We start from the raw sequence: 24,848 nt of genomic DNA, 5'->3' as shown, positions 1-24,848 counted from the left end.
AGATGCTGTGGTTTGAAAACTGTCTTCCACCCATAAGGAATGAGTTGGGGCCCTCAACTGTATGGGCTGCTTTCCTAAATCTAGCCGAGAATAGGAGGGTTCAATGACTTAGGCCCGTGGTGGCGAACCTATGGCACACGTGCCACAGGTGGCACGCGCAGCCCTCTCTGTGGGCATGTGTGCCGTCATCCCAGTCCTATGCCTTCAGCTGGGCTTTATAAAACCTTTTTGCTTTAGGCCTCCACCGCCGTGTGCAAAAAAATTAAAAAAAGAGTTCAATCAATCAATCAATTTCAACTTCTTGCAGGAAAAAAAAAGAACTAGCAAAGTTGGAATTGATTGATTGAACTTTTTAGTCCCACCCAGTCTGCCTTTACCACTGCAGCCACGCCCACCCGATGGGCCACACCCAGCTGATGGGACACGCCCACCCGGCCCCCGAAGATACATAAGTGGGTTTTGGGTTGCAATTTGGGCACTCGGTCTCTAAAAGGTTCGCCATCACTGGCTTAGGCTAACTCTGAGTTGCGTAACAGCTGTGCGTTTCATTTGGAGAAGAAGGTAACTCTTTCCGGTGATTCATTTCTGCTTTTCTCCTTGCAGTCTTGGGTTGTTGTTTTTTTTTATTTCATTGCTCCTCCCGAGGCCAGGCCTTTTCCTTGTTGGGTTGCTGGTCTGCTGCCATCTGCTTCTCAATCACATTCTTGTTCTATATTTAGGTCGGTGAGTGGAAAGCGAATGTGTTCCAGCTGCAGAAACGCTCTGGGCAAAGGAGCGGCTATGATCATCGAATCTCTTGGCCTTTGCTATCACTTACATTGTTTTAAGGTGAGAGGGGGAACCAGTGAGAGGCAGGGGTGCTTCCTGCCTTTTTTGCACGGCAGCCGATATCTCTCCCCCCCTCCCCCCGCATCCTGGCTTTGCTAGCCTCTCTAATGTAGTATGTGCAAGACCCAATGCAACAAAATCTGTCAGCTAAAGGGAAACCTTCCACATTGACTGTTGCTCCTTGGCTCCTTGATTTATTTATTTATTTATTTATTTATTTATTTAATTCCATTTATATCCCGCCCTTCTCCGAAGACTCAGGGCGGCTTACAAGCTTAGCAGTAGCCTTCATTCTATGTATATGCCTGCTTATTAGGGCTTTCACACACACCCCCAAGCGGCATTATTACAAAGTCAGCTTAATTGCCCCCAACAATCTGGGTCCTCATTTTACCTCCCTCGGAAGGATGGAAGGCTGAGTCCACCTTGATTTAGTGCTTTTTTTGGGGGGGGAGGGGGGAACAAATGAGAATGAAGCTTCTCTGATGTAGAACATGTTAAGATAAAGCAGAACAGGCCGCATGGGTTTAACCCCTGGTGTCTTGGGCTTACTTCTGTATCCGCTTCCTTGCACACGTTGTCGTCACAGCAGGGAAAGCACCATCACTGCCACTGCATAAAAGTCACCAACTTTTGCCCAGATTTTATGTCTTCCTCTTGTGCTTAGGTATAAATGCATAACAAAAATATTGAGTTGCTGATAAGTAGTGCAAATGCCTGTGGAGATTCTTAGTGCCCCAGGTCATTCATGGTTGCCTCAAAGGTGCTTTTTCAGGAGGCAACTGGACTTTCTGGTTTTTCTTTGAAGACATTTCGCTTCTCATCCTAGAAGCTTCTGCAGCTCTGAGCGGAAGGTGGGGAATGGAAGGATTTATACTCCCTGCAGATAGCTGGTCATTTGCCTTCTTTTAGAGAGTTGTTGAGGTCACCTGGAGGCTTATCTTCCACACCCATTTGCACATTTCAGGACACAGATAAACCTCCAGATGGCCTAAAGGACTCTCTATAAGAAGGCAAATGACCAGCTGTCTTCAAGGAGTATAAATCCTTCCATTCCCCACCATCCAGTCAGAGCTGAAGAAGCTTCTTGGATGAGTAGTGAAATGTCTTCAAAGAAAAACAAGGAAGTATGTACTGCAGGCTATCCAAAATGGTGCTTACAAGATCTTTTAAAGCACTTAAATGTCTACAGGTAGTAGACATTTATGATTGGCCGTTTAGTGACTGAAGTGACAATGGAAGACCCCAGGCCACTTTTCACCCAGAATCAAAGTTCTAATGATCACACAATCGCATTTTGGGCATTCAGCAACCAGCCTACATTTAGAGTTGTTTGCAGTGTCCCACAGTCATGTGACTGTGATTAATATTTTTTAGTCAGAAAAAGGCATTTATTTCTGGTTTATGGCCAAAAAAAACCCAAACCCATCCATTGCAGATTAGTAATCATGGCGGTCGCTTTATGACCACTGTCATAAACTGAGGACTGCCTGTATATTAAATGCAATCCTATTATAGTGATATAGAATAACATTTTTATCAAACGAGTCACATTGAGTTCACACCAACCCAATGGTAGGGACATTTGGACACAGTTTTCATCTAGAACATAGAATAACAGAGTTGGAAGGGACCTTGGAGGTCTTCTAGTCCAGTCCCCTGCTTCAGCAGGAGACCATTCCAGACAACCGGCTATCCAATCTCTTCTTAAAAGCCTCCAGTGATGGAGCACCCACAGCTTCTGGAGACAAGCCATTCCACTGGTTAATTGTTCTCACTGTTAGGAAATTCTCAGTGATCCTTGATGCATTTGAAACAGGCATATTTATGACTCTAAGCAAAGTGCAGCAAGAAATCATTTAGGAAGGCTGGCTGAACTGAAGCGCGAAGAATCTGCATAGGAGTCTTCAAAAGAAACCGCTTGGTGCCAAAATCGTTGCTTTCTCCATGTGCCATACATTCAATTCTCCATGTGCCATACATTCAATTCTGTTTCAGAAAGCAAGACGTGACTCTCTATGGATCTCCATTTCTGTGTAGGCCATGCAGCTTTTTGGTCTTGTTTTATTCCATCGCTCCACAATTCTTTGCCTAGCAGGATATTAACCATCCTGTTCTTCTTGCTTTCAAAATCCCCGGCTGAGAACTCACCTTCTGATTCCCACTTTTGATTGGGTCTAATTCTCTGATTTCTCTGCACAGTGCGTTGCTTGCCAGGGCGATCTCGGAGGATCACAAGCCGGAGCAGAAGTCCGTATCCGAAACAGCGAACTCTTCTGCAACAGCTGCTATCTCAGATTTAAAAGTAAGAAGCTCCTTCTCTAGACAGTCACAATACAAGCTTCCTGATCCTGAAAGGGGTTTTTTAGTTTTTTTTTTTTCAGAAATCAGATGCTTCACTTGGTTAGATAGTTAGCTATCAAAGTTGGACAAGATGGTCTGCTCTGAACGAATGGGTTATTTTTCTATTAAGATCCCTGGCAGTAGTTAGAATGCAGTATTGCAGGCTAATTCTGCTCATACTGCCAGGTGTTCGATCCTGACCGGCTCACGGTTGACTCGTCCTTCCATCCTTCTGAGGTTGGTAAAATGAGGACCAAGATTGTTGGGGCCAATGTGCTGACATTTGTAAGCTCTTCAGAGTGTGCTGTAAAGCACTATGGAGCAATAGATATTGCTATTATAAATTGGAAACCAGTGTAGTGTAAATGGTGCAGTAAAATATAGTAATAATTGGTGTAAGATTTTCATGACTTTAAAAGCATTGCAGCATATTTTTAACTTACAATTGTGCACCAGCTAGGGAATTGGAGGAAGTGGCCTTTAAAGTCCCTCCAATTGGAGGGAAAAGGAAATAACACGCCTTTTTAAATTGTTTACATTTCATTTTATGCACCACAAAACAAAAAAATAAAAAAATAAAAATAGCCTGCTTTGTGTTAAATGAGGACTAGGTCACAGACTGTATATGGGGAAGCTCGATTCTGAATTTTAATCATTTTATTTTGTAAACAAACTTTTTATGAAAAATGTTATTTTAAGCCTTTTTTTAATCCCCGATGGTGAAATAATGCTGAAAGGCACGCCGTGAAAGGCTGGTCCCATTGTGACTTACATTTGCCTTGTGATGTTACAACACCCTTTTTGTGGTTTGCCACCCTGCCCTCTGCACAACAAAGCTTTTCTTATAAAAACATGCTTGCAAAGTCTTGGTTTTTTTTTTCCTTTAAAGACATTTTGTTTGTTATCCACGGAGTTTCTTCATGTCAAGGAGCTTCTTGGATGAGAAGCAAAATGTTTTCAAAGCAAAAAATCAAGAAAGCCCTTTTGAGACATGGTTGGTGACATCAAACTAAAGGCAAACGGAAGGCAAAAGGCCAAATGTGCTGAGCTTGGTGTGAACTGCTGTGGAGAGACGATGGGCTACCAAAACGTGGAAGATGTTTCTCCTGGCTTTCAATTCATCTTCCATGCTGGGTCTAGAAGCTTCTAGACGTCGTGACTAGTAATTATTAGGCAGCCCTGGATGTCGCTGACTTGTTCTTGTTCCTTCCTTGCTTTTGAGGCCTGAGACTGAATGTCTGTCCTTAGAGCTACGACTGCTAGCTATGGAAGGGCTCTCAAAATGGCACTTTAGAAATCTTCTCGTGTCACGAATACATTTCATCAGCCATTGAGAAGCTGGAAGAGAAAGACCTCTAGGACAGGGCTTTTTAACCAGTGGTACGGGTACCACCTGTGGTACATTGGCACCTGGCAGGTGGTATGTGACCATCCTAGAAACGTGGTAGTGGGGGAGGGGAATAAGCTGAACTGGTGGCAGCACAACCACACAAGCCTGAGCGAGAGACGGCTGGAGCTGCAGGGCTGTCAGGGCTTAGCAGAAGCGCCAGGATCAGTGCCAGGCTCCATCTGGAACTCGGCGCTGATCCCAGTGCTTCTGCTGAGCCCAGAAGAAGCGCCGATCAGCCGGAATGTTGCAGCATCTCCAGGGTCTTGTGATTTACATTCAGATGCTTGGCAAATGATCCATATTTATGACGGTCACAGTGTCCCACCAAAACCTGCTGCAACCACCCAGCAGAGGGGGGGGGAATAAAAACCAAACACCCCCCACCCCACCCTCATTGCCAATCCTCAACAGTACGAGTTAGTCGCCAAGCAAATGAATTTTGATCACATGACCATGGGGATACTGCAGCATTCGTAAGTCTGAAAAACGGTTCATAACTCACTTTTTCGGTCCTGTTCTAAACTTTGAACGGCCACTAGACAAACTATTGTAAGCCAGGGACTAACTGTATACAAACTTTTTTTAAAAAAAATACCCTGAATTTACTCTGCACTTAGCAGTCTTCTTTTCTTTCTGATGTTGATAGCTGGACAGGTGACCACCATGTGATCCGAACAAGAAGAAGGAGAAGGCTCTGCGACAGAGAGAGAAGGAAACAGCTGCTGCAAATCTATAAATATTCGGAGTGGGTGTGTTTTATAGGACCAGAAGTTTGGCTGTCTAGATCATGCGGAAGACGCACCTCCTCCTTCGTAAAAACCTATTTTGAAATATTTATAAGAAAGTCATCACATACTAGAGAGTTGTGCAGAACTTTGTGAGATTTACATTTGAAGACACGCAGAGGTGGTTGCAGTCTTTATCTCAGTTAAGCTACGCTAAAGTAATATTACCCTTTTAAAACTGTCCACTTCCCTTTCTTCGATACCCCTTTGTGCTTTAACAGTTTGAATCCAGCTGGGGAAATTGTGAAAAACTCTTTTTTGTCCCGTGTTTGAAAAATGTAACTCTCCATGCACCTCAAACAGGTTAACATAACTGAAGAATTTTTCCTTCTGTTTTCTTTTGTATTTGTAAATAAAGTTGCTGATGCTGCACCTAGACAAACTGGTCGAATGTCCTTGCTGTGTCTCTGGGGGGAAAAAATTGTGCAGAAAGAATTTGTAACTTTGAGTGGCTTCTTTTGAGTACAATATTTCCGAGCTAAGATCCCAAATGCATTCCTTCTTAATTATACATTGTCAAAATTAAATCAAGATTGCGAAGCTTTAAATTCTAGATTAAAAAGCACATAGGAAATAAATTAAATGGGTGTTAAGGAAGGAGCAGTACATTTGACAACTTCTGCATCTGTCTAGCCCAGGGGTAGGCAACCTTGGCTCTTTTATGACTTGTGGACTTCAACACCCAAACTCAGGAATTCTGGGAGTTGAAGTCCGCAAGTCATAAAAGAGCCAAGGTTGCTTACCCCTGGTCTAGACTCTAGAACGTTCAAAATAAAAGCCAAGTACTGAGAAACGAAACGTCCTCTTATTATTTTACTTTTAGTTGGCCAAAGATGAACTAGGCTGCAGATAGCGGCCTGGTTCACATCTAACACTAAGACCATATTGTTTCATGTAGCAAAAAGACAAGAACAAACCATGTCTTGGCTTAGTGAATTGTGTGAGTGCAGCTTCCCTCTGACATAACAAATAGTTATATCTGAGGCCCCATGGATTCACCTTAAGCAAACACATCGATTGTGGCCACCATGACAGATAATGAGCAATCCACACCAAGGTTGTTTATAATGGTAAACCTTCAGGTGTGTGGCTTTATTGTAAAAAATAACTAGAAATGTTATAGGTTAGGATGATGAAGTTTCCAGATGAGCCTCTTCACTAGGTTCACAAATCTTGAACATCCCCATATGCCTATATCATGTGGGCTTTCTGACTGAAATTCCCTGGCTTTTTGGCAACTGTGAAGAAGCAGTCTTGCCCACAAAAGGGCAGAATCTACATATCTAGATCATGTAGAATTGGATTCAAAGTTCACATCCCGTACACAGAGATGGAAGTAGAGATGACTTGGGCCATTGTATTTTTTGCAAGGAGACTGGCAGATCAATTAGTTGTCTGGACAAAGGATCTTACAAGGTTTTGTCTTGAAAGTCAAAGTTTAGGTAAGATCCCCAGATGACATTATTTGTTAAAAAAAGCAAATAATAATAGTTAATATTTTATGAAAAAGGCAACAGTCTAGAACCCCATCAAATACCTATGGGGAGTCTCAATAATACAGGTCATGGTTGTCCCATAGTCAGCTGGACTTCCTTGATTTTTCCTTGAAAATGCTTCGTTTCTCATCCAAGAAGCTTCTTCAGTTCTGACTGAATGGTGGGGAATATCATTCCGAGAAGCCTCTTAGATAAGAAGCAAAACATTTTCAAGGGCAAACCAAGGATTCCAGTTGACCTTTGAAAAGCACCTGTGGGATGAGCAATCAAATACTTTAACTAGAAAAAGAAATCCGATTCCAGAGTTTAAAAATGGCTCCACCAAAAGCGGAGCCAAAAACCATGGCAAAAAACAAAAAGGCAGTGAGTAGACCAGCTGTTCATATTTTTTCTCTGAACAAGGAGAAGACTTGAGATCTCCCACAAGCGTTCCTGGCTGAGGAATTCTGGGAGTTGAAGTCCACAAGTCATAAAAGGGCCAAGTTTGAAGACCCCTGCTTTTGAGCATTGGGAGATGAGAGAATAGCATTTGCCCTAAGAATTCCACTTCTGCAGTCTTGTTGGGTTAGGCTGGATTCATCAAGTTCTTTTCAATTTATGAACCAAAAGGTATTTTTCACTGACAAAGGGGATTTCATTGTCATTGCAATAAAAGTTAGTCAAACTTCTCCTTTGAAAACTGGTTAATGATTTCACTCGGTTCACGCGACTTGCAGCTGACATGGAAAAAAAACATATGCCAGCACATCTTTCTTACTTCTATTTTTGATGAGTAATTAGCAAAAAAACAAAACACCCAATATTTAGATGTTTATGAGAGATAAGTCATTTAAATTGTGAAAATGTTCAAAGTGCATTAAAGTATAATATGACTTGAGAAAGGCATACCATTGACTTATTTTTCAGTCTTTTTAACTAAATATTTCTCATTAGTCCAAACATATTTGTATCAACTCCCGGTCATCAGTGTTTGGTTTAGGATTTTCAGCATATTAAAAATGCTACAAGTTAGCATCTGTTTTGGAATGTGTTTCTGTTAGCTCCTATAAAATAAACAATATGTTTAATTTTTTTTTCTTGCTTGCTTAATTCTGCTTGCTACAAAAATGTGACAGGTTTATCCTGTAGGATTTTGCTTTGTAGTATCTATGGAAATTATCAGACATCCAGATCATGGTTGTCCCAAAGATGCTTTTTCAAGAGACAACTGCACTTTCTTGTTTTTCTTTGAAGACGTTTCACTTCTCATCCAAGAAGCTTCTTCAGTTCTGACCGGACGGTGGGGAATGGAAGGATTTTTATTCCTTTCAGACAACTGATCATTTGCATTCTTTTAGAGATTTGTTGAGGCCACTTGGAGATTTAACTATGTCCTCAAGGTCACCTGAACCATTTGCACTACTCAGGTGACCCTGAGGACACCTCCAAATAGCCTCAAGGACTCTCTAAAAGAAGGCAAATGACCAGCTGTCTGCAAGGAATATAAATCCTTCCATTCCCCACCGTCCAGTCAGAGCTGAAGAAGCTTCTGGGATGAGAAGCGAAACATCTTCAAAGAAAAACAAGAAAGTACAGTTGGCTCCTGAAAAAGCACCTTTGGGATGGTTTCTCGTGTCCTTGATAAAGCTTTTTATCTTGGTTGGCACAAAGTAAAATCTTTTTGGAGGTCCTAGGAACATTGTCCTACCCCCCTTCCCCCCCTTGCTCTTCATTGTCTTCTCTCCACTTTTTGGTTTTAATTTTCAAACCTTCTGCATTGTTGCATATCTGGGAAGTTTGACCGTCAGACGGAAATTAGGAACGGTTGCTTGCCTGTTGCTTGCCTCAGCCTTGTGGTTGAGTCTGGGGCTGCCCCAAAGGATGTGGACACAAATTGTTTCAAGAGTGCAATGACTATGTGGGCTTCGTGCAGGAGCTTTTGGGCCAATATGGAGTCATTTGGGGTGGAATCTGTCTCAGGGCTCCTGTTCTCATTTCGCCTGAGTGACTACAAATTCTCTCCCTCTGTTCTGATCCAGCCAACGACTGGACCTGTTTGTGTGACAGGGATAACCCCTTTTCCCTTTTAACAATCAATAGGCTGGAAAAAACACAACCCAAATTTATTTACAGTTCCAAGTAATAAAGTCTTTCAAACAAAAAAGCAGCAGAATATTTCCTTCAACCAAAAATACATGATTCAAAACATCCAACAAGAGTCAACAAGAGTCAAACAGATTAGCAAGAAGAAGACCAGGATTCTCTTTGAATGTCTCCAAACGGTTGCCTTCAGCAACCAGCACTGCCCACACCTTCCCCTTTTATTATCTGTCCCAAGGCATGGCATCTCAATGCCTTCTCCTCCTTTCACCCAGTTGCCTCATTGATTTTCTCTGCTCTGCTCTGCTGGATTGCCTTCTGCTTCTAGCGTCTCTGAACAGATTCAGCTGTGACTCCTCTGAGTCCGACACCTCTTCCTCACACAGCTGAGCCTCATGAGGAACACGACTGGAGGGGCCAGGTTGAGAGTCCTGCAGTGCATCAGAGCCTCCCTCCGACACCAAAGGCTCTCCAAACCCCTCCTCCTCCTCAGATTCCTCAGACTCAGCTTCTGGGAGCACAGGCTGACACTGAATCACAACACCCTCCTTCTTGCCATGGGCTAGACAGCTACTGAATTATCTTTGCCTTGGGGGCCAGACGTGCAAGGAGGAGATCAATCACCCCTCCACTCGATCTCTTGGCTGAGGTGGGGTGTTGTTTGTGTGTGCAGTGGGGATGGAATTTGGAGGAAAGGTGTGACCTTTGGAGAGGGGCAGAGGAAATGCCTTTTCTGGAAGAAACACTGGAGCAGCAACTATGGAGGAAGCAATTGCTGCAAAGAAATCTTACCCACCGCTCTGAATTGGTGCTTCCAATTGTTGATCTACCACCAAGAACACTTCATGGGATGGAAACAATTCTCTCTTCCTTCACTGTAGTTTTGATCCAGTGGGGTAGGAAGGTGGTGATTTTAGTTGAAGAACAGGAGAGGGAATCCCTAATGTTTCCTATCCCTGACTTCACTCAGAGACTCTTGCTGAAATTGACAGAATCCCTTTCCCTCCCCTCCTCCTCCCGACAACAGCCTGCTGGGTGTTGGGCTGGGGTGGTCTTCCTATTTTTTTTGTAGCTGTTTCCCCACTGCTGATCTTGTGCTGTTTTTCCTCCTGAAAACAATGACTTATTTCAGTGCCTTGACAAGGCAGATAGTCATATGTGAACAAAATCTTGGAGGCATTAAAGTAATGAATTGGAATGGAATGGAATTGAATGGAATGGAATGGAATGGAATGGAATGGAATGGAACAGGAATAGAATAGAATAGAATAGAATAGAATAGAATAGAATAGAATAGAATAGAATAGAATAGAATAGAATAGAATAGAATAGAATAGAATAGAATAGAGTAGAGTAGAGTAGAGTAGAGTAGAGTAGAATAGAATAGAATAGAGTAGAGTAGAGTAGAGTAGAGTAGACTAGAGTAGAATAGAGTAGAATAGAGTAGAATAGAGTAGAATAGAGCTGGAAGGGACCTTGGAGGTCTTCTAGTCCAGCCCTCTGCTCAAGCAGGAGAACCTATACCATCTTAGACAGTCTCCTCTTAAAAATCTCCAGTGATGGAGCACCCACAATTTCTGAAGGCAAGCTGTTCCACTGGTTGATTGTTGTCACTTTCAGGAAGTTTCTCCTCAATTCCAGGTTGCTTCTCTCCTTAATCAGTTTCCAGCCATTGTTTCTTGTCCTTGTGCTCTGGTGAACAACCTGGCCCCCTCTGCCTCGTGGCAGCCCCTCAGATACTGGAACACTGCTATCATATCTCCCCTATTTCTTCTTTTCTTTAGACTAGCCAAACCCAAATCCCATAGCCAAAGACCCTATACTATTCCAGACAAACTTCTGGAGTCAAGCTGTTCCACTGATTAATTGTTCTCACTGCCAGGAAATTTCTCCTGATTTCTAGGATGGTTCTCTCCTTGATTAGTTCTTGTCCTGCCTTCTGGTGCTTTAGAGAATAGGTTGACCCCCCCCCCTCTTTTTTGTGGCAGCCCCTTATACATTGATATACATTAATAAGATTTCAAACCTGCGTGTTCTGAAATATCTCAATACTTCAGTTGCAAATGCAAAATGTAGAATGTTGGCTTTTCGATTAAAGATAGATCCGTTTAAGCACAAGGTGGCAGTGTTTAAATGCAATTTTTATACAATAAGGTTTTCTTTTTGAAAACTTCATCTCACCATTTAAAATGAGAGGCAAATGTGTCCCTTTGTTTAGATATCTACTGCATCTGTTCTCAATCTGGGGGGGGGTGTCTGTTTTTGTCACACAGGAAATTAAGGATTGGATCAAAATCCAGTCCATTGCAAACCTGGGTAAGATGCAGGCCTAGTTCACCTGTGCAAAATAAGGTAAAGTTGAACATTTTTGGAAAGATGTATATGGAAATTATTGGCACGGGGTCACTGAGATTCTGGATTGGGAAAAGGCTCAAAGGCTGAAAGACTGTTTTAACAACTAATCATTGGGAAATTCTGGGGAAAAGGAATCAATTAATTGCAAGAGGCAACTGACAGGTCAAAACCAGGAATGACTTTTGCTAGCATTCGAACAAGTTGGTATAACAAAGAAATTAGCTACTTAATCTTTGCCGATCACCAAGGATCTGAGAAAATGCAATCTTTTGTTAATCATGATTTGGCCATCCCATTTCTGTCACATGAAGAAGGCATGGGGAACTGTAAGAAGGAAAACCCTGATTACAGTTGGCTATAGATCAAAAGCAATATCAAGAAAGGTAAAAAGGTCATGTTCAGTCATGTCCAAATTGGGGGGGAGGTGTGCTCATCTCTTATTTCCTAGCCAAGGGAGGCAGCATTGTCTGAAGATGTTTCTGTGGTCATGTGGCCAGCATGACTACATATCCCAAGGTGCACAGAACATTGTTACCTTCAAGCCAAAAGTGGTACCTATTTATCTACTTCCATTTGCAAGCTTTTCAACTGCTAGCTTGGCAGGATCTGGGACAGGAACAGGAGCTCACCCCATCACACGGTACTTGGGTCTCAAACTGGCAACCTTTCCATCAACAAGCCCAGCATCTAGCTTTTTACCAAATGAAGGCCTATGATGAAAGCCAGGGTCATGTAAATCAGGATGTTGAGTGAGTTGAAAGGAGAGACATGTCGAGGCAAGGCCCAATGAGATAAACAGAAAAGAAGATGGAGAAGTCTCTTATTCTGTGACCTGCACTCTGATGATAGAGAAGCATCGTATTTTTCTTATTGGTAATCACACATGTGGCTTTGGTGATACATCAAGGGCCAAAATTCTAAAAGGGAGACAGAAAAATGGGAATAATCTAGACATTGGCTACATTTCATTATTGAAGTTGTATTTATAAATCAGTAACAGTAGTACTATTTTACTTCATGTGACTAACAATTTTCCCCCTCTCTCCTACCCATTGAACATAGTTCAGTCAAGAGCCAGGCTCACTACTTCCAAGGATCACAAAAGATTTCAGGTTGAATATTGCAATGAACTAGGATTGATTGAACTGAGGGTCACTGTGGACGTGTGATAAAGGAAAGAAATATTGGAATAGGATTCATATTCTAATACAGAAAATTCTTAAAAGTGAATCTAATTATTATTATTATTATTATTATTATTATTATTATTATTATTATTATTATTATTATTATTATTATTATTTAATTTCTATACCGCCCTTCTCCCAAAGGACTCAGGGCGGTGTACAGGGCAATACAATAAAAAATACAATGTACAAAATGTAAGAAAGAATTAAATAGTGTAGCCCAAATTACAATAAAAATTAATAAAATTAATATTAAAATACCCCACTCCCATCAGACCAGGCCGAGAAAAGAGAAAACAGGAGACTTTTCTTTTGGGTTTAATGGAAAAAGACTTGGGGAAACTTTTTTGGAACTTTGACGTTACATATGTTGACGGCAGCAAGACTACTCTACATACAGAAATGGAAGGATATTTCCATCCTGACAATGGACAGATGGCTGCCAAAGTTGATGGAATTAGCAGAGATGGCTAAATTGATTGCTTTAATCAAAGAAAAAAAATACAAATACTTTTATTTTTACTTGGAAACCGCTTCTGGACTTTTTGCTTGAGGTGGGGGGAGGGAAGAAAGTTTGATTTGGGGTTTTGCCGATTAGATCGATTAGTTGTTATAGAAATGGCTAGTTTAAACTATTATGTAAAAGTAAAAAAATGAGGTTTGATGTTAATACCTTATTCTACTGCACCAAAAGGAGTTGGAAGACAACGCCTTTTCTTTCTTTCTCCCCTTCTTTTTCTCACTCTTCCCATCTCTTTTCTGTTCCCTACTACTGTATCTGCTTTTGTTTTTGTTTTGGTATGTTATAACACACACTAATAAAACTGTCTAAATCGGAACTGTGGGTCACTTCTAGAGTTGGAAACGGCCTCAGTTCAAAGAGCTTTTAACAATAATTGGGAAAGTTGCTGCTTGTTGGATAGCCCACAATAGATTGGTTTCACACATTAAAGGTAAAGGTAAAGGTTCCCCTGCACATGTGTGCTAGTCGTTTCCAATTCTAGGGGCCGGTGCTCATCTCCATTTCAAAGCTGAAGAGCCAGCGCTTGTCCAAGGACGTCTCCGTGGTCATGTGGCTGGCATGACTAGACGCCCAAGGCGCACCGAACGCTGTTACCTTCCCACCGCAGTGGTCCCTATTTTTCTACTTGCATTTTTACGTGCTTTTGAACTGCTAGGTTGGCAGAAGCTGGGACGAGTAACAGGCGCTCACTCTGTTACACGGCACTCGGGATTCGATCCGCCAAACTTCCGACCTTCTGATCGACAAGCTCAGCATCCTAACCCACTGAGCCACCACGTCCCTTTCACACATTACAATGAGTGAGTTTACATAGGACCGAAAGAAAAATTCAGCAAACCATGTTGGTGCAAATACAGTAGGTGAACAAAACCTTAAGTTGCAGAAATTGTTATTTTGGAAAATCATTCCTCAGAAAAAAATAGTTTTGTTTAAAAAACAACAACAACAACGTATTAATAGTTCTGTAACTGAATTTATATACTTCCTCCTTTTTTTCCTTTTTAAAATGATGTGTCATAGCAACTTGGATTTAAATATTGTATTGATTGTTGATAGATATAGTGTTTAAAATGAGTTGCCATGAAACTGTAATATATCCTTGACTGTTTTTTAAATCAATACAAACAGCGTTTACAGCCAAGAAGTAACTCCACATTATTCAGCTGAACAAGGCAGAAACCACAGAAGTCAATAGACAAAATCCATGATCCTGGCTATGTGAAAGAAAAAAGGATTCCAGCCAATTAACAGACTATGTACACGCAGATGTTAAATTCTAGAATTTTTAGGGGAAAGAAAGAAAGAGAGAGAGAGAGAGAGAGAGAGAGAGAGAGAGAGAGAGAGAGAGAGAGAGAAGGCAAAAAAGCAAGAAAGCAGAATAATAATTCCTGGCCAGTTTCTAAGTGGCTGTCACAAAGAAGAGGGGCCTCCGAAACACCTGAAGGCAAGACAAGAAACAACAGATGGAAACTTATCTAGGTTGGAGAGACCCAACCTTGAACTAAGCAGAAAATTCCTGGCAGTGAGAACAATTAATCAGTAGAACAGCTTGCCTCCAGATGTTGTGGGTGCTCCAACATTGAAAGTTTTTAAGAAGAGATTGGACAGCCATTTGTCTGAAATGATATAGGGTCTCCTGCCTGAGCAGAAGGTTGGACTTGAAGACCTGCAAGGTCCCTTCCAACTGTGTTATTTTTGCTTGCTAATATTTCCATCCCCCAAATACCAAAACATAATGCAAACATATAGGAAACAAGAATTAAGGATGGATACTAATTCATTGTTTAAAATTGCAAGAGAATGCCTTTTCAATTGCATTAGGGTTTCTTTTTTTTTTTTTTCTTAAAAAATAACACCTGAAACATTCCATTATCTTCCATGAGAAGCAGAACTGCAGCTAAATCTCAGCCTTAGCAAAAGGCATTGATGGTGGTTTGGTCCAACTTATACCCATTGATTCGCATTTTGCTTTGCTTTACAGCATAGCATGGGGTATATGCCCAGCCAATTGTCATTCATTCCGCAAAAGTTAGTGAAAGAAACTGCTGCCTAGCTAAATGTCTAAGCCCAGGGACTAAACAATTCAACATAGGCCTTCATTTCCTTCCTGTCATAATGCAGCCTTGAACTGGAGAGAACTACTGAAAGAGGGCATGTCAAAGGATGGTGGCAAAATCAAGCAGCTTTCCTCTGCAAGCAGAGAAAATGTTAGCCTTTGACCAAAGCCAGCGCATTTCAGACAAGAGGCCATCTGTATTATTTTGAGAGAGTGTAGAGCACGGCTGTCAAACTCGATTGTCACGTGACATATCTCCGGGTGAGATTCAAGGTACTAGTAATGGTGTTTAAGGCCCTACATGGCAGGGGTCCGGAGTACCTTAGGGAACACCTGCTGCCGGCATCAACTTCCCTTCGCCCTGTACGTTCCCACAGAGAGGGCCTCCTCAGGGTGCCACCGATCAGAGAATGTCGATTGGTGGCCCCCAGGGGGAGATCCTTCTCTGTGGGCGCCCCGGAGTTATGGAATCAGTTACCGGTTGAGCTCCGGATGGCGCCCGATCTTCGCTCCTTTCGTCGCGATCTAAAGACATTCTTATTCGAACAAGCCGGCCTGGCCTGATGGGGGATTGGTGGGGTTTTTTTATTGTGTTTTAATATTTGCATTTACTGTTTTTAGTGGGCATATATTTAATTCCTTTTTTAACTTTTGTAACTTTGTATTTTTTATTCTTGCCCTGTTCACCACCCTGAGTCCTTCGGGAGAAGGGCGGTATATAAATATTATTAAATAAATAAATAAATAAATAAATAAATAAATAAATAAATAAATAATAAAATATCGTGATGTATTGTGTCATTTTTTTGCCTTGGCAGACCTGGGGTGGGCGTGACCTGTACGTGACACATCCGGCCTGCAGGCCGTCAATTTGACACCCCTGGTCTAGTCCTAGACATCTTAGCTATTATTATAAGTGCCCCCCCCTTTAATGACTCTGTAATCCTTTGCATTGGGGTGGAGTTGTGCTGACTGAATGGATCTGAGTGTTTACTGGCTGGATGTCCTTCCTGACACCTATTTGGAGTTCTCAGCAGATATTTTCTTTTTGCACTCAGAGAGAAATACCTGCTGCTATCTAGCACTGAACTCCCAGCCGCCTGATTTTGAGGCAAGAGCTCCACCTCTAGGCCACCACGCTACTCAAGGGCCCCCTCTTTCCTATTTTCAGCAAATGAAATAGTGTTATATTTAACCATATATACATTTCCCTTTCAGAGTTGTTATAGCAACAGACCGTATGCGTGCTTAAATTGATAGAACTTTATATAAAGTCAGATCAATAATATGTCCTAATAGAGTTTGCTACTATGTCCAATAGCTTAGAGTTTCCGTTTATGCAAATATATAAAGTTGAAGATATTCTCTTGAGTAACAAATAAACTTTTTAAAATTCCACAGGCATTCTTTCATATGTAATCCATACAGTTTCTTCCCAGTTCTCTCAGCTGCACATAACCATCGCAGAATTCACTCTCAGGATAAGTAATATTCCGGAATAGCTTAGAAAAAGATTGGACTTTAGTGGAATAGATTGCACATAACTGAATATAACTGAAATGTAATAAAATGGTTCTGATGCTACTTTGAAAGCATACATAGAAAAGTGGAAAATGTTTATATTTTCTTAGAAAAAAAAAATAAAACTGTTTAATCAAATATGGGCTTTTGTATTTAATAAGATTAATCTTTAGTCAGAGCTGGTACAGCCTACAAAATAGGAACCAAAAGCATTTGTACATTTTCCATAAAAAGCATCTAGGAAAAAAATAATTGTAGCACCAGCCACCTTCTTTTTTCTCCCCTCAAATTTGAAGTGGTAATTCAGGAAGCATCACTTCCGATCCAAACAATTAACATAGGGGCCTTTTATATTTAGAAGCTCAATTCATTCAGAAAGTCACCTTCAGACATTCCAGTAATAACAGAGATAATTATCATAGTGTGGAAGGTTTCCAACTTGAACTTCTGTGGGAAAGCAATTGCGAGAAAAAAAGGCATTTCTAATCTGTAGAAATCCCTTTCTTTCCCAGGCTGGGCATGCACATGTACATTGAAGCTTGACCTCTCAACTTGACAGCCAGCCATTTCAGAAATCAAAGTTCACCTGAGGATAGTACAGTGGAATAATCTCCAGAGTGGAGAAATCAAAACTAGAAATATCAATCATGTATCTGTTACGTTATGAGAAACATTAATGAGCCAGCACTTGAGACCAAAACAAGGGTGGTAATTTCCCACTACTTCACTCCCTGTGTTAATTATCAGGGTTGAAAATTAAAATTTCATGCTGCCTTCCAAGATCTTGATGAACGGGATGGCATCTTACCTTGGCAGATTTAAACCAACGGTCCCACTAAGAGCCAATTCAGAAGGAGGTCTGAAGGTTTTTGGGGATGATGATGATGATGACGATGATGATGATGACGACGACGACAATGATGATGTTGAAATCCTTGCATCACATTTACAAAGGGAGGGAGGAAGGAAGGAAAGGGAGAGAAGAGGAAAGGAGGTAGGGTGGAAAGGAAACAAGGAAGGGAGGAAAGAGGGAGGGAGGATGGGAGAAAAGAAGGAAGGGAGAGAGGGAGGGAGGGAGGAAGGAAGGAAGGGAGAGGGAGAGAAGAAAGAAGGGAGGAAGGAAGAAGAGGGAGGAAGGGAGGGTGAGAAGGAAAGAAGGAAGGAAGGAAGGAAAGAGGGAGGGAGAATGGGAGGATGGGAGAAAAGGAAGGAAGGAAGAAGAGGAGGAGGAAAGAAGGGAAGTAAAAAGGAAGGAGAGGGAGAGAGAGGAGAAAGGAAGGGAGGGAGGGAGAAGGAGGAAGAAAGGAAGTTGGAAGGAAGGAAGGAGGATGAGAGAATGAAGGAAGGAAGGAAGGAAGGAAGGAAGGAAGGAAGGAAGGAAGGAAGGAAGGAAGGAAGGAAGGAAGGAATCAGTACATTAGAGAAGATGTCCTTTTTTGTCTTTGTGTGGGGACATCTGTCAAACAATCATCTTGAAGGACATTTCAGGTGAGCCGTGAAAGGCAAAAATCACCCTGGCTCTACCTGGCCCCGACCCCAATGCTCTTTCAAGCCATTTAACTCAAAGTGGTCATACCTCCTGGCATCTCCCATTTTGCGCGCGTAAAGACATTTTCCGTATCACATACTTTGGACAATGAGCACTGGAGTTGATTCATTTAGAAACAGCTTGTTTCCATGGATATTTTAAAACAAAACCATAAGCAGCTGTAATTCTAGTTGTTTGCAATTTTTTTAAAATGGCACTATAGCTCAGCAGGAGTTCTGTGTTCCTCTATTAGAGCTCGGCAATGCCTATTCCTGCCCAATAAATGGCTGAGGTAGACCCGGGGAGGGGGGGCGCTTTTATTCGACTCTGCTGCTCATACGGTTATCAAGATTGCTCTCCAAAGAGAACATTTTGTCTCCCAGCCCTCTCATAAGCGTGCTAGTCTTCTTTTTTATTAAACGATACTTGTCCCCTTGTGAGCCGCTTGAAGTTAAGTAAGCTAATTTCTTATAAGATTGGAAAGCGTTTCAAGGAAAATAAATGTTCTGATTGTGGTTTAAATTTATGAACTGTTTAAAAACTTTGATCTACGACAGAGGTACTACTGAGGCAACCTTGGCTCTCTTATGACTCGTGGACTTCAACTCCCAGAATTCCTGAGCCAGCCATGCTGAGGGGAAAGGGAGAGTTTCCAAGTTGAGCCATGCTGGCTCAGGAATTCTGGGAGTTGAAGTCCACGAGTCATAAAAGAGCCAAGGTTGCCTACTACTGATCTATGATAATGTATTGAGAAGGGAAGTAACAGGAAGGATTTAAGCTGGTTAATTATACTGAATTGACAACTGACTCCTGAAAGAAAAGAAAGAATTGTTATAAAGAATTGACTTTACTGAAACTTTGACAACTGAAAACTACAGTGGATCACAAAAATTATATATGACAGCAAGAACTATACAAAATTGGACTGTATGGATGTTAAGTTTTGGCTAGCTGGACAACGCTAACTACAGAGACTATGGCATTTATGATGGACTACTTGAAAGGGGGAGACAACATGGATATGACATACCCATCAAAAAATGATAGAAAACCACACCTAATATCTACTCCTGAAAGATTTATCTTGAAAGATCAAGGACCTTTGGAAACACTTCAAGGCAAGACAAATACTTTTGAAGACGAAATTTATGTAATTGTACGACAGATACAAACTACAATAGGCTTAAACCAAGAGGAGATTACCGTAAATATAATTTTGACACTATAAGTGAATATACTTTTAACTTAAATCTACAATCAAAAAACATTCAAAGAATGATGGTAAAGAATGAACAAACAATCCAGACAACAGAATGTGAACTACGTAGAAAAAAATATGACTTGACTGGTGAAGTTGCAATTGAAGGGAATTATACCTTAATACAAACAAGAAAAAGCTTACAAGACTTAGAGACAACGATAACTATATAACCTTGGGCCAGGGGTCTTCAAACTTGGCCCTTTTATGACTTGTGGACTTCAACTCCCAGAATTCCTCAGCCAGGCACGCTGGATGAGGAATTCTGGGAGTTGAAGTCCACAAGTCATAAAAGGGCCAAGTTTGAAGATCCCTGCCTTAGGCAGTAGAACGTCAAAACAAACCTAAGAAGAAAGAAGACTTAACAAAATGGAGGCTGCTAGGAGAATCATTGTTTGGGAGGCAAAAAGCACACATCTTATCTGCTGTGTATCCCCCACTCCTAACAATAACTACGAAAATACAAGAACTGAGCAAGTTGAAAATATTAATTTGGAAGACAATTTGGCAAAGGAAGAAGATGAGAGACAGGCTGAAGAGACTGGATTCGCCCTACCACATGGAATATTATATGAGTAAACACCTGTTTGAATATGGCTAAATAAATAAATAACTTTGGCCATAAAGGGACTTTAGAATAAATGGGATAAGAGACATAAGTAATATAGTTGTTTTTTTATAAGATACAAAATGTAAAAATATTAGGATGTTGTAAGTGAAGGAAAAGTTTGAATTTTAAAGATAAATTAAGTTTGAAAAGATTTAGGATTAAGGAAAGATTGGAATATTGAGGAGAAATTAGGCTTAATAAGAATTCTGAAAAAAAAAGGATATATAGTGATTTAACTAACTTTTACAAATGGAAGTGAAATATAATCTGACTAGAAAGATGTTATGGATAGATGTTATGATAGATAAGTATTATAGTATCTCTATAATATATGAAATATGAAAATACTGGGATGATATATTTAAATGGAAATTTTTGATATTTAGATGTTAAATACTGGGAAAATATGATTGACAAGAATTGTTTGAATATGATGGAGAAATTGAGCTTAAACAAGATTTATGAAAATAAGATACATGGTAAATCAATAAGATGACTCTTATGAAAATAACATAAGCTGGGAAAAGAATGCTATATATGGACGCTACTATTGTTGGTATAAATATAGAAGAAAATGTTTTTACTTAATCATTTATATACGGAAAATGTCAAATATTAGAAATTATATTTGTTTAAGGATATAGAAGGAGAATATCATTGGGTGATGAGAATATCTAGGAAATATATTTACAATTTATATATTAAATGAGAAGGAAGGACTCACTGGAGAAGAGCCTAATGCTGAGAAAGATGGAGGGCAATAGAAGAAGGAGACGACAGAGAATAAGGTGGCTGGATGGAGTCACTGAAGCAGTAGGCGTGAGCTTAAATGGACTCCAGAAGATGGTAGAAGACAGGAAGGCCTGGAGGAATGTTGTACATGGGGTTGGACACAACTTCGGAGCTAACAACAACATTGATTGTTTATTAATTATTATTAACTGTATATATTTATCTAAAAAAATTATGAACCAAGTCAACACGATGTAGACCAGGCACTAAGGATGTTATTATAAAAAACCAATAAAACATTTTTTAAAAAAAGAGTTTTATCTACTACAGGAAGACTAGAAAAGCCGTGACTACAGATGCCCAGCTGAGAGGTTGATGCCACAGATGCCACAGTGACCCCCAAACTTTCCGGCACCAAGGACCAGTTCAATGGATAGAGGGTGTTTTTTTTGTGGATAGGGCTTTGCTTTTTTGCATGGCCTGGTGTCTGATATGCAGTGGCCCAATGCTAGTCCATGGACCAGGGGTTGGGGACCCCTACCACAAAGGATGATCCAGTGATAAAAACATAAGCAGAATCCAGTGATGTGCAGAAATTACCTGAAAGACCACAAACATTCTAAAGGTAAAGGTTTCCCCTTCCAGGGGATGATGCTCATCTCCATTTTGTAGTCAAGAGAGCCAGCATTGTCCGAAGACACCTCTATGCTCATGTAGCCTGCATGGCTATACACCAAGGAATGCTGTTACCTTCCCATCAAAGTGGTACTCATTTACCTAGTCACATTTTCATGCTTTCGAACTGCTCAGTTGGCAGGAGCTGTGGCAAGAACGGGAGCTCACCCCATCGTGCAGTGCTTGGGTCTCAAACCGAGACTCTCAGCTTTTCAACTGCCAAACTCAACATCTTTAACTGTTGGGCCATCATGCCCCATCAAATTATTACCCTGTGGTATAATTATACAAATTATACCCTTATGCTTTTCTGCTGACTCCTGACTTCAGGCTGGCCTTAAATGCAGCCACCAGGAACAGCCCAACAATTTGCAATACCAGAACACTTTGCATGGAGACTGCAGCTGAGAAGGATGAAAAGCCCTGAAATGAAGTACCCTCTAGTCCAGGGGTGTCAAACCCATGACATTGCATGACGTGTTGCGATGTATCATGACTTTTTTCCCATTGCTGGCAATGGGATGGGCGTGGTTTCATTATGACGCATCCGGCCCGTGGGCCAGCAGTTTGACACCCCTACTCTAGTCCAACACCATCATTGTCTTTCTATATAAAAGCATAGCAAACTGAACTTACCATGAGCCTCACACTTTCTGCTGATTTGATATCCCTTTGATGCTGTCATCCGAGTGTGATAAGCAACATTTTGGAAAACATTTTAAATTGGCTTCCCTTTATTTCTTCCCACAGGGCTAGTATGTGACAGTATGTTTGTGTGTTGTTATAGAGATACATTCCTTCAGGGAAAAGAGCCTTGCAAAACCACATTTTGGATCCTGGAAAAACAGGTGTGCTTTTTTGATGGCAAGAGAAACCTTGTTCTCTGGGTAGCCATCTTTCTCTCATTAGCAGAATTGTGAATCAGTGTTTCATATTAACACTACACAGGTGACTTAATTAATAAGGATTGCTAAATCTGACTCTCTAACCAAGGGGCTAATTAACTAAGCGAGAGAGGTAGCAACAATACCAATTTGCAAGAAACTGTACCAATCACAAAAGATGTAAGTATGGCAGTTGTTGAGTAGTAAGAAGGGGCAGATAAAAAGACACAGTCAAGGAGGTGGTACAATTTACAGATAGATGGCATCATGTAGACTGAATGTCTGCCTGGAAGGAAGGAAAATAGCAGAAAACAAATGTGGTGACCTGTGAACTCTGGACCTATCTCCTGCATTAGACCTACCTAGGGCTATAAGGTCTGGGACACCATCACAGGGCAATAAAGACATAGGGAAACTGTTGACTCTTTGTTGCTCTCATATTGTTATCTGGAGCTTTGCTGTGAAGAAGAAAGGAGGAGGAGGAGGAGGAGGAGGAGGAGGAGGAGGAGGAGGAGGAGGAGGAGAAGGGGAGGAAGAGGAAGGGGAAGGGGAAGGGGAAGGGGAAGAAGAGGAGGAGGAGGAAGAGGAAGAAGAAGGAGGAGTAGGAGGAGGAGAAGAAGAAGGAGAAGGAGAAGAAGGAGGAGGAGGAGGAGAAGGAGAAGAAGAAGAAGAAGAAGAAGAAGAAGAAGAAGAAGAAGAAGAAGAAGAAGAAGAAGAAGAAGAAGAAGAAGAAGCCTGTTCCTGCTACCCATCTCTCTCATTCACTCCCTTTCCTCTTTCATGATCAAGAATGCTTTGCTTTGTTATCTCATGGAAGTCTTCATATAAATGGGAAAAACTGGTTGTACAGTATAGTCTTTCAGAGATCTGTAGATCTTCAGAGATAACGTTTGAGGAGAAGATTGTCGGAAATTCATAAATGGCAACCCATTTGAGAATGATAAGGAAATAATAGGGCTCTAAGAAATACTGCATTTCTTAGATCTTCCTTAATCATTTTCAGTTCAGGTCAAGAGAAATCAACATATTTCCTAGTTTGCTTTACTAAGGATTTGGATGACTGTTTTAGGAACCTACAGCTTCCTTTCTTGTCTGTCTTGATTCAGGCTGAGTGGGTAGCAAAAGGAGAGAGGCATTCCCATATTTAGATATATAAACCACCATCTGTTAATTCCTACTTGTATTCAGACCAGGCCAGCTTTACACTCTACTATACAATCTAAAGCACAAATCAATGTGCTTAGCAATAGCCTTCATTCTATGTATATGCCTGCTTATTAGGGCTTCCCCCTCCCCCCAAGCGGCATTTTTACAAAGTCAGCTTATTGCCTCCAACAATCTGGGTCCTCATTTTACCTACCTCGGAAGGATGGAAGGCTGAGTCAACCTTGAGCCTGGTGGGACTCGAACCTGCACTAATTGCAGGCAGCTGGTGTTACTTCAGGAGGCATTAGCCCACTGCTCCACCAAGGCTCTTTGAGTTCCTGCTCATAAGATAGTATGGAGGTGAGGAAAAATATCTGAGGAACTTACTCCCTTGCCATTTGTTTTTATGCCATTCCTGTGTTCGACAGACAAGTATGAGAAGTAAGAACAAGGAGGAATAACTGAAAAGTAATCAAGGGTCTTCCTGCATATTTGAATATTTTAGAATATTTTTCTACTGATTTGAATGACAATGGTTAATTTGGTCTGGATTGTGTTCTATTTACTGTAAGCTGCTTAGAAACTTACTGAAGTGGTATACAAGCTTGACTAGGTACGTTTATAAGTAAATAAATTTTGAACTGAATATCACCAACGCACGTGGTGATATTCCAAAAGCCCAGTACATAGCAATTCTCTTCCATTTTTAGTCTCTTTCCTATCCGCATTTTATTTTATTTTTTCAAAAAAAAAATCCCTTGGTTTTGTATCGGCCTTGTTTTCTATTACTGAATTGAGGATTGCATTCACTAGAAAAGGCAATGATTTTCTTCAAAAGCTTTAGCAGCTCATTCTTTTCTCTATTATTGTCTTGGGACTTTATTGTTAGACATCCATTGTAAAGAAGGAGATTGTTGAAAAGAGCATCAGCAAAAACACTAAATAGCAACTCATGTGACCAGAATTACCTGGTGTTAAGTACTGTTTGTTCTCTCTTTCTCTCTCCTGTGATATCATTCCATAAACCACAACAGAAAATATGACTAGCATTCCTTCAGAGCTACTCAAAACCACTTTCTTATCATGCTCTGCAAAACTATTTACTGACAATAATATTTTTTTTTCTTGCTAGGGTCATCAGTCAAAACTAACAACAATTAGGTAAAGGTGAAGGTTTTTCTGTTCAGTCATCTCTGACTTTAGGGTGTGTTGCTCATTTCCATTTCTTCAAGGGAAATATGGCCAGCCTGGCTATATGCCAAAGGTGCCAAAGTGCTGTTACCTTCCCACTGAAATGGCACCTATTAATCTACTTGCATCTGCATGCTTTCAAACTCCTAGGTGGTCAGGAGCTGGAGCAAGGAACAGGAGCTCACCCTGTCGCGCGGTGTTTCCAGCTGACAAGCTCAGGGTCTTTAACCGCTGAGCCATTGAGCCCCCCTAACAACAATT

General features: G+C 41.0%; 1 protein-coding gene across 1 annotated transcript in view; it reads left to right on the top strand.

The window, feature by feature from the left end:
• The window catches only part of LMO7 (LIM domain 7), a gene marked incomplete at its 5' end in the record, with an annotated part of 95,676 nt that extends 89,926 nt beyond the window's left edge, over positions 1-5,750 (top strand). The window contains 3 exons of the mRNA XM_083361305.1: positions 720-828; positions 3,031-3,133; positions 5,208-5,750. Coding sequence (XP_083217431.1) covers positions 720-828; positions 3,031-3,133; positions 5,208-5,230 — 235 coding nt within the window. The 3' untranslated portion in view covers positions 5,231-5,750. The remainder of the gene's footprint in view (positions 1-719; positions 829-3,030; positions 3,134-5,207) is intronic.
• Positions 5,751-24,848: the final 19,098 nt, after the last annotated feature.

Source organism: Vipera ursinii, assembly GCF_947247035.1.
Source record: "Vipera ursinii genome assembly, chromosome: 4".
NCBI lineage: Eukaryota > Metazoa > Chordata > Lepidosauria > Squamata > Viperidae > Vipera > Vipera ursinii.
Note: the sequence above shows the minus strand (reverse complement) of the source record. Positions and strands in the feature narration are given on the sequence as shown.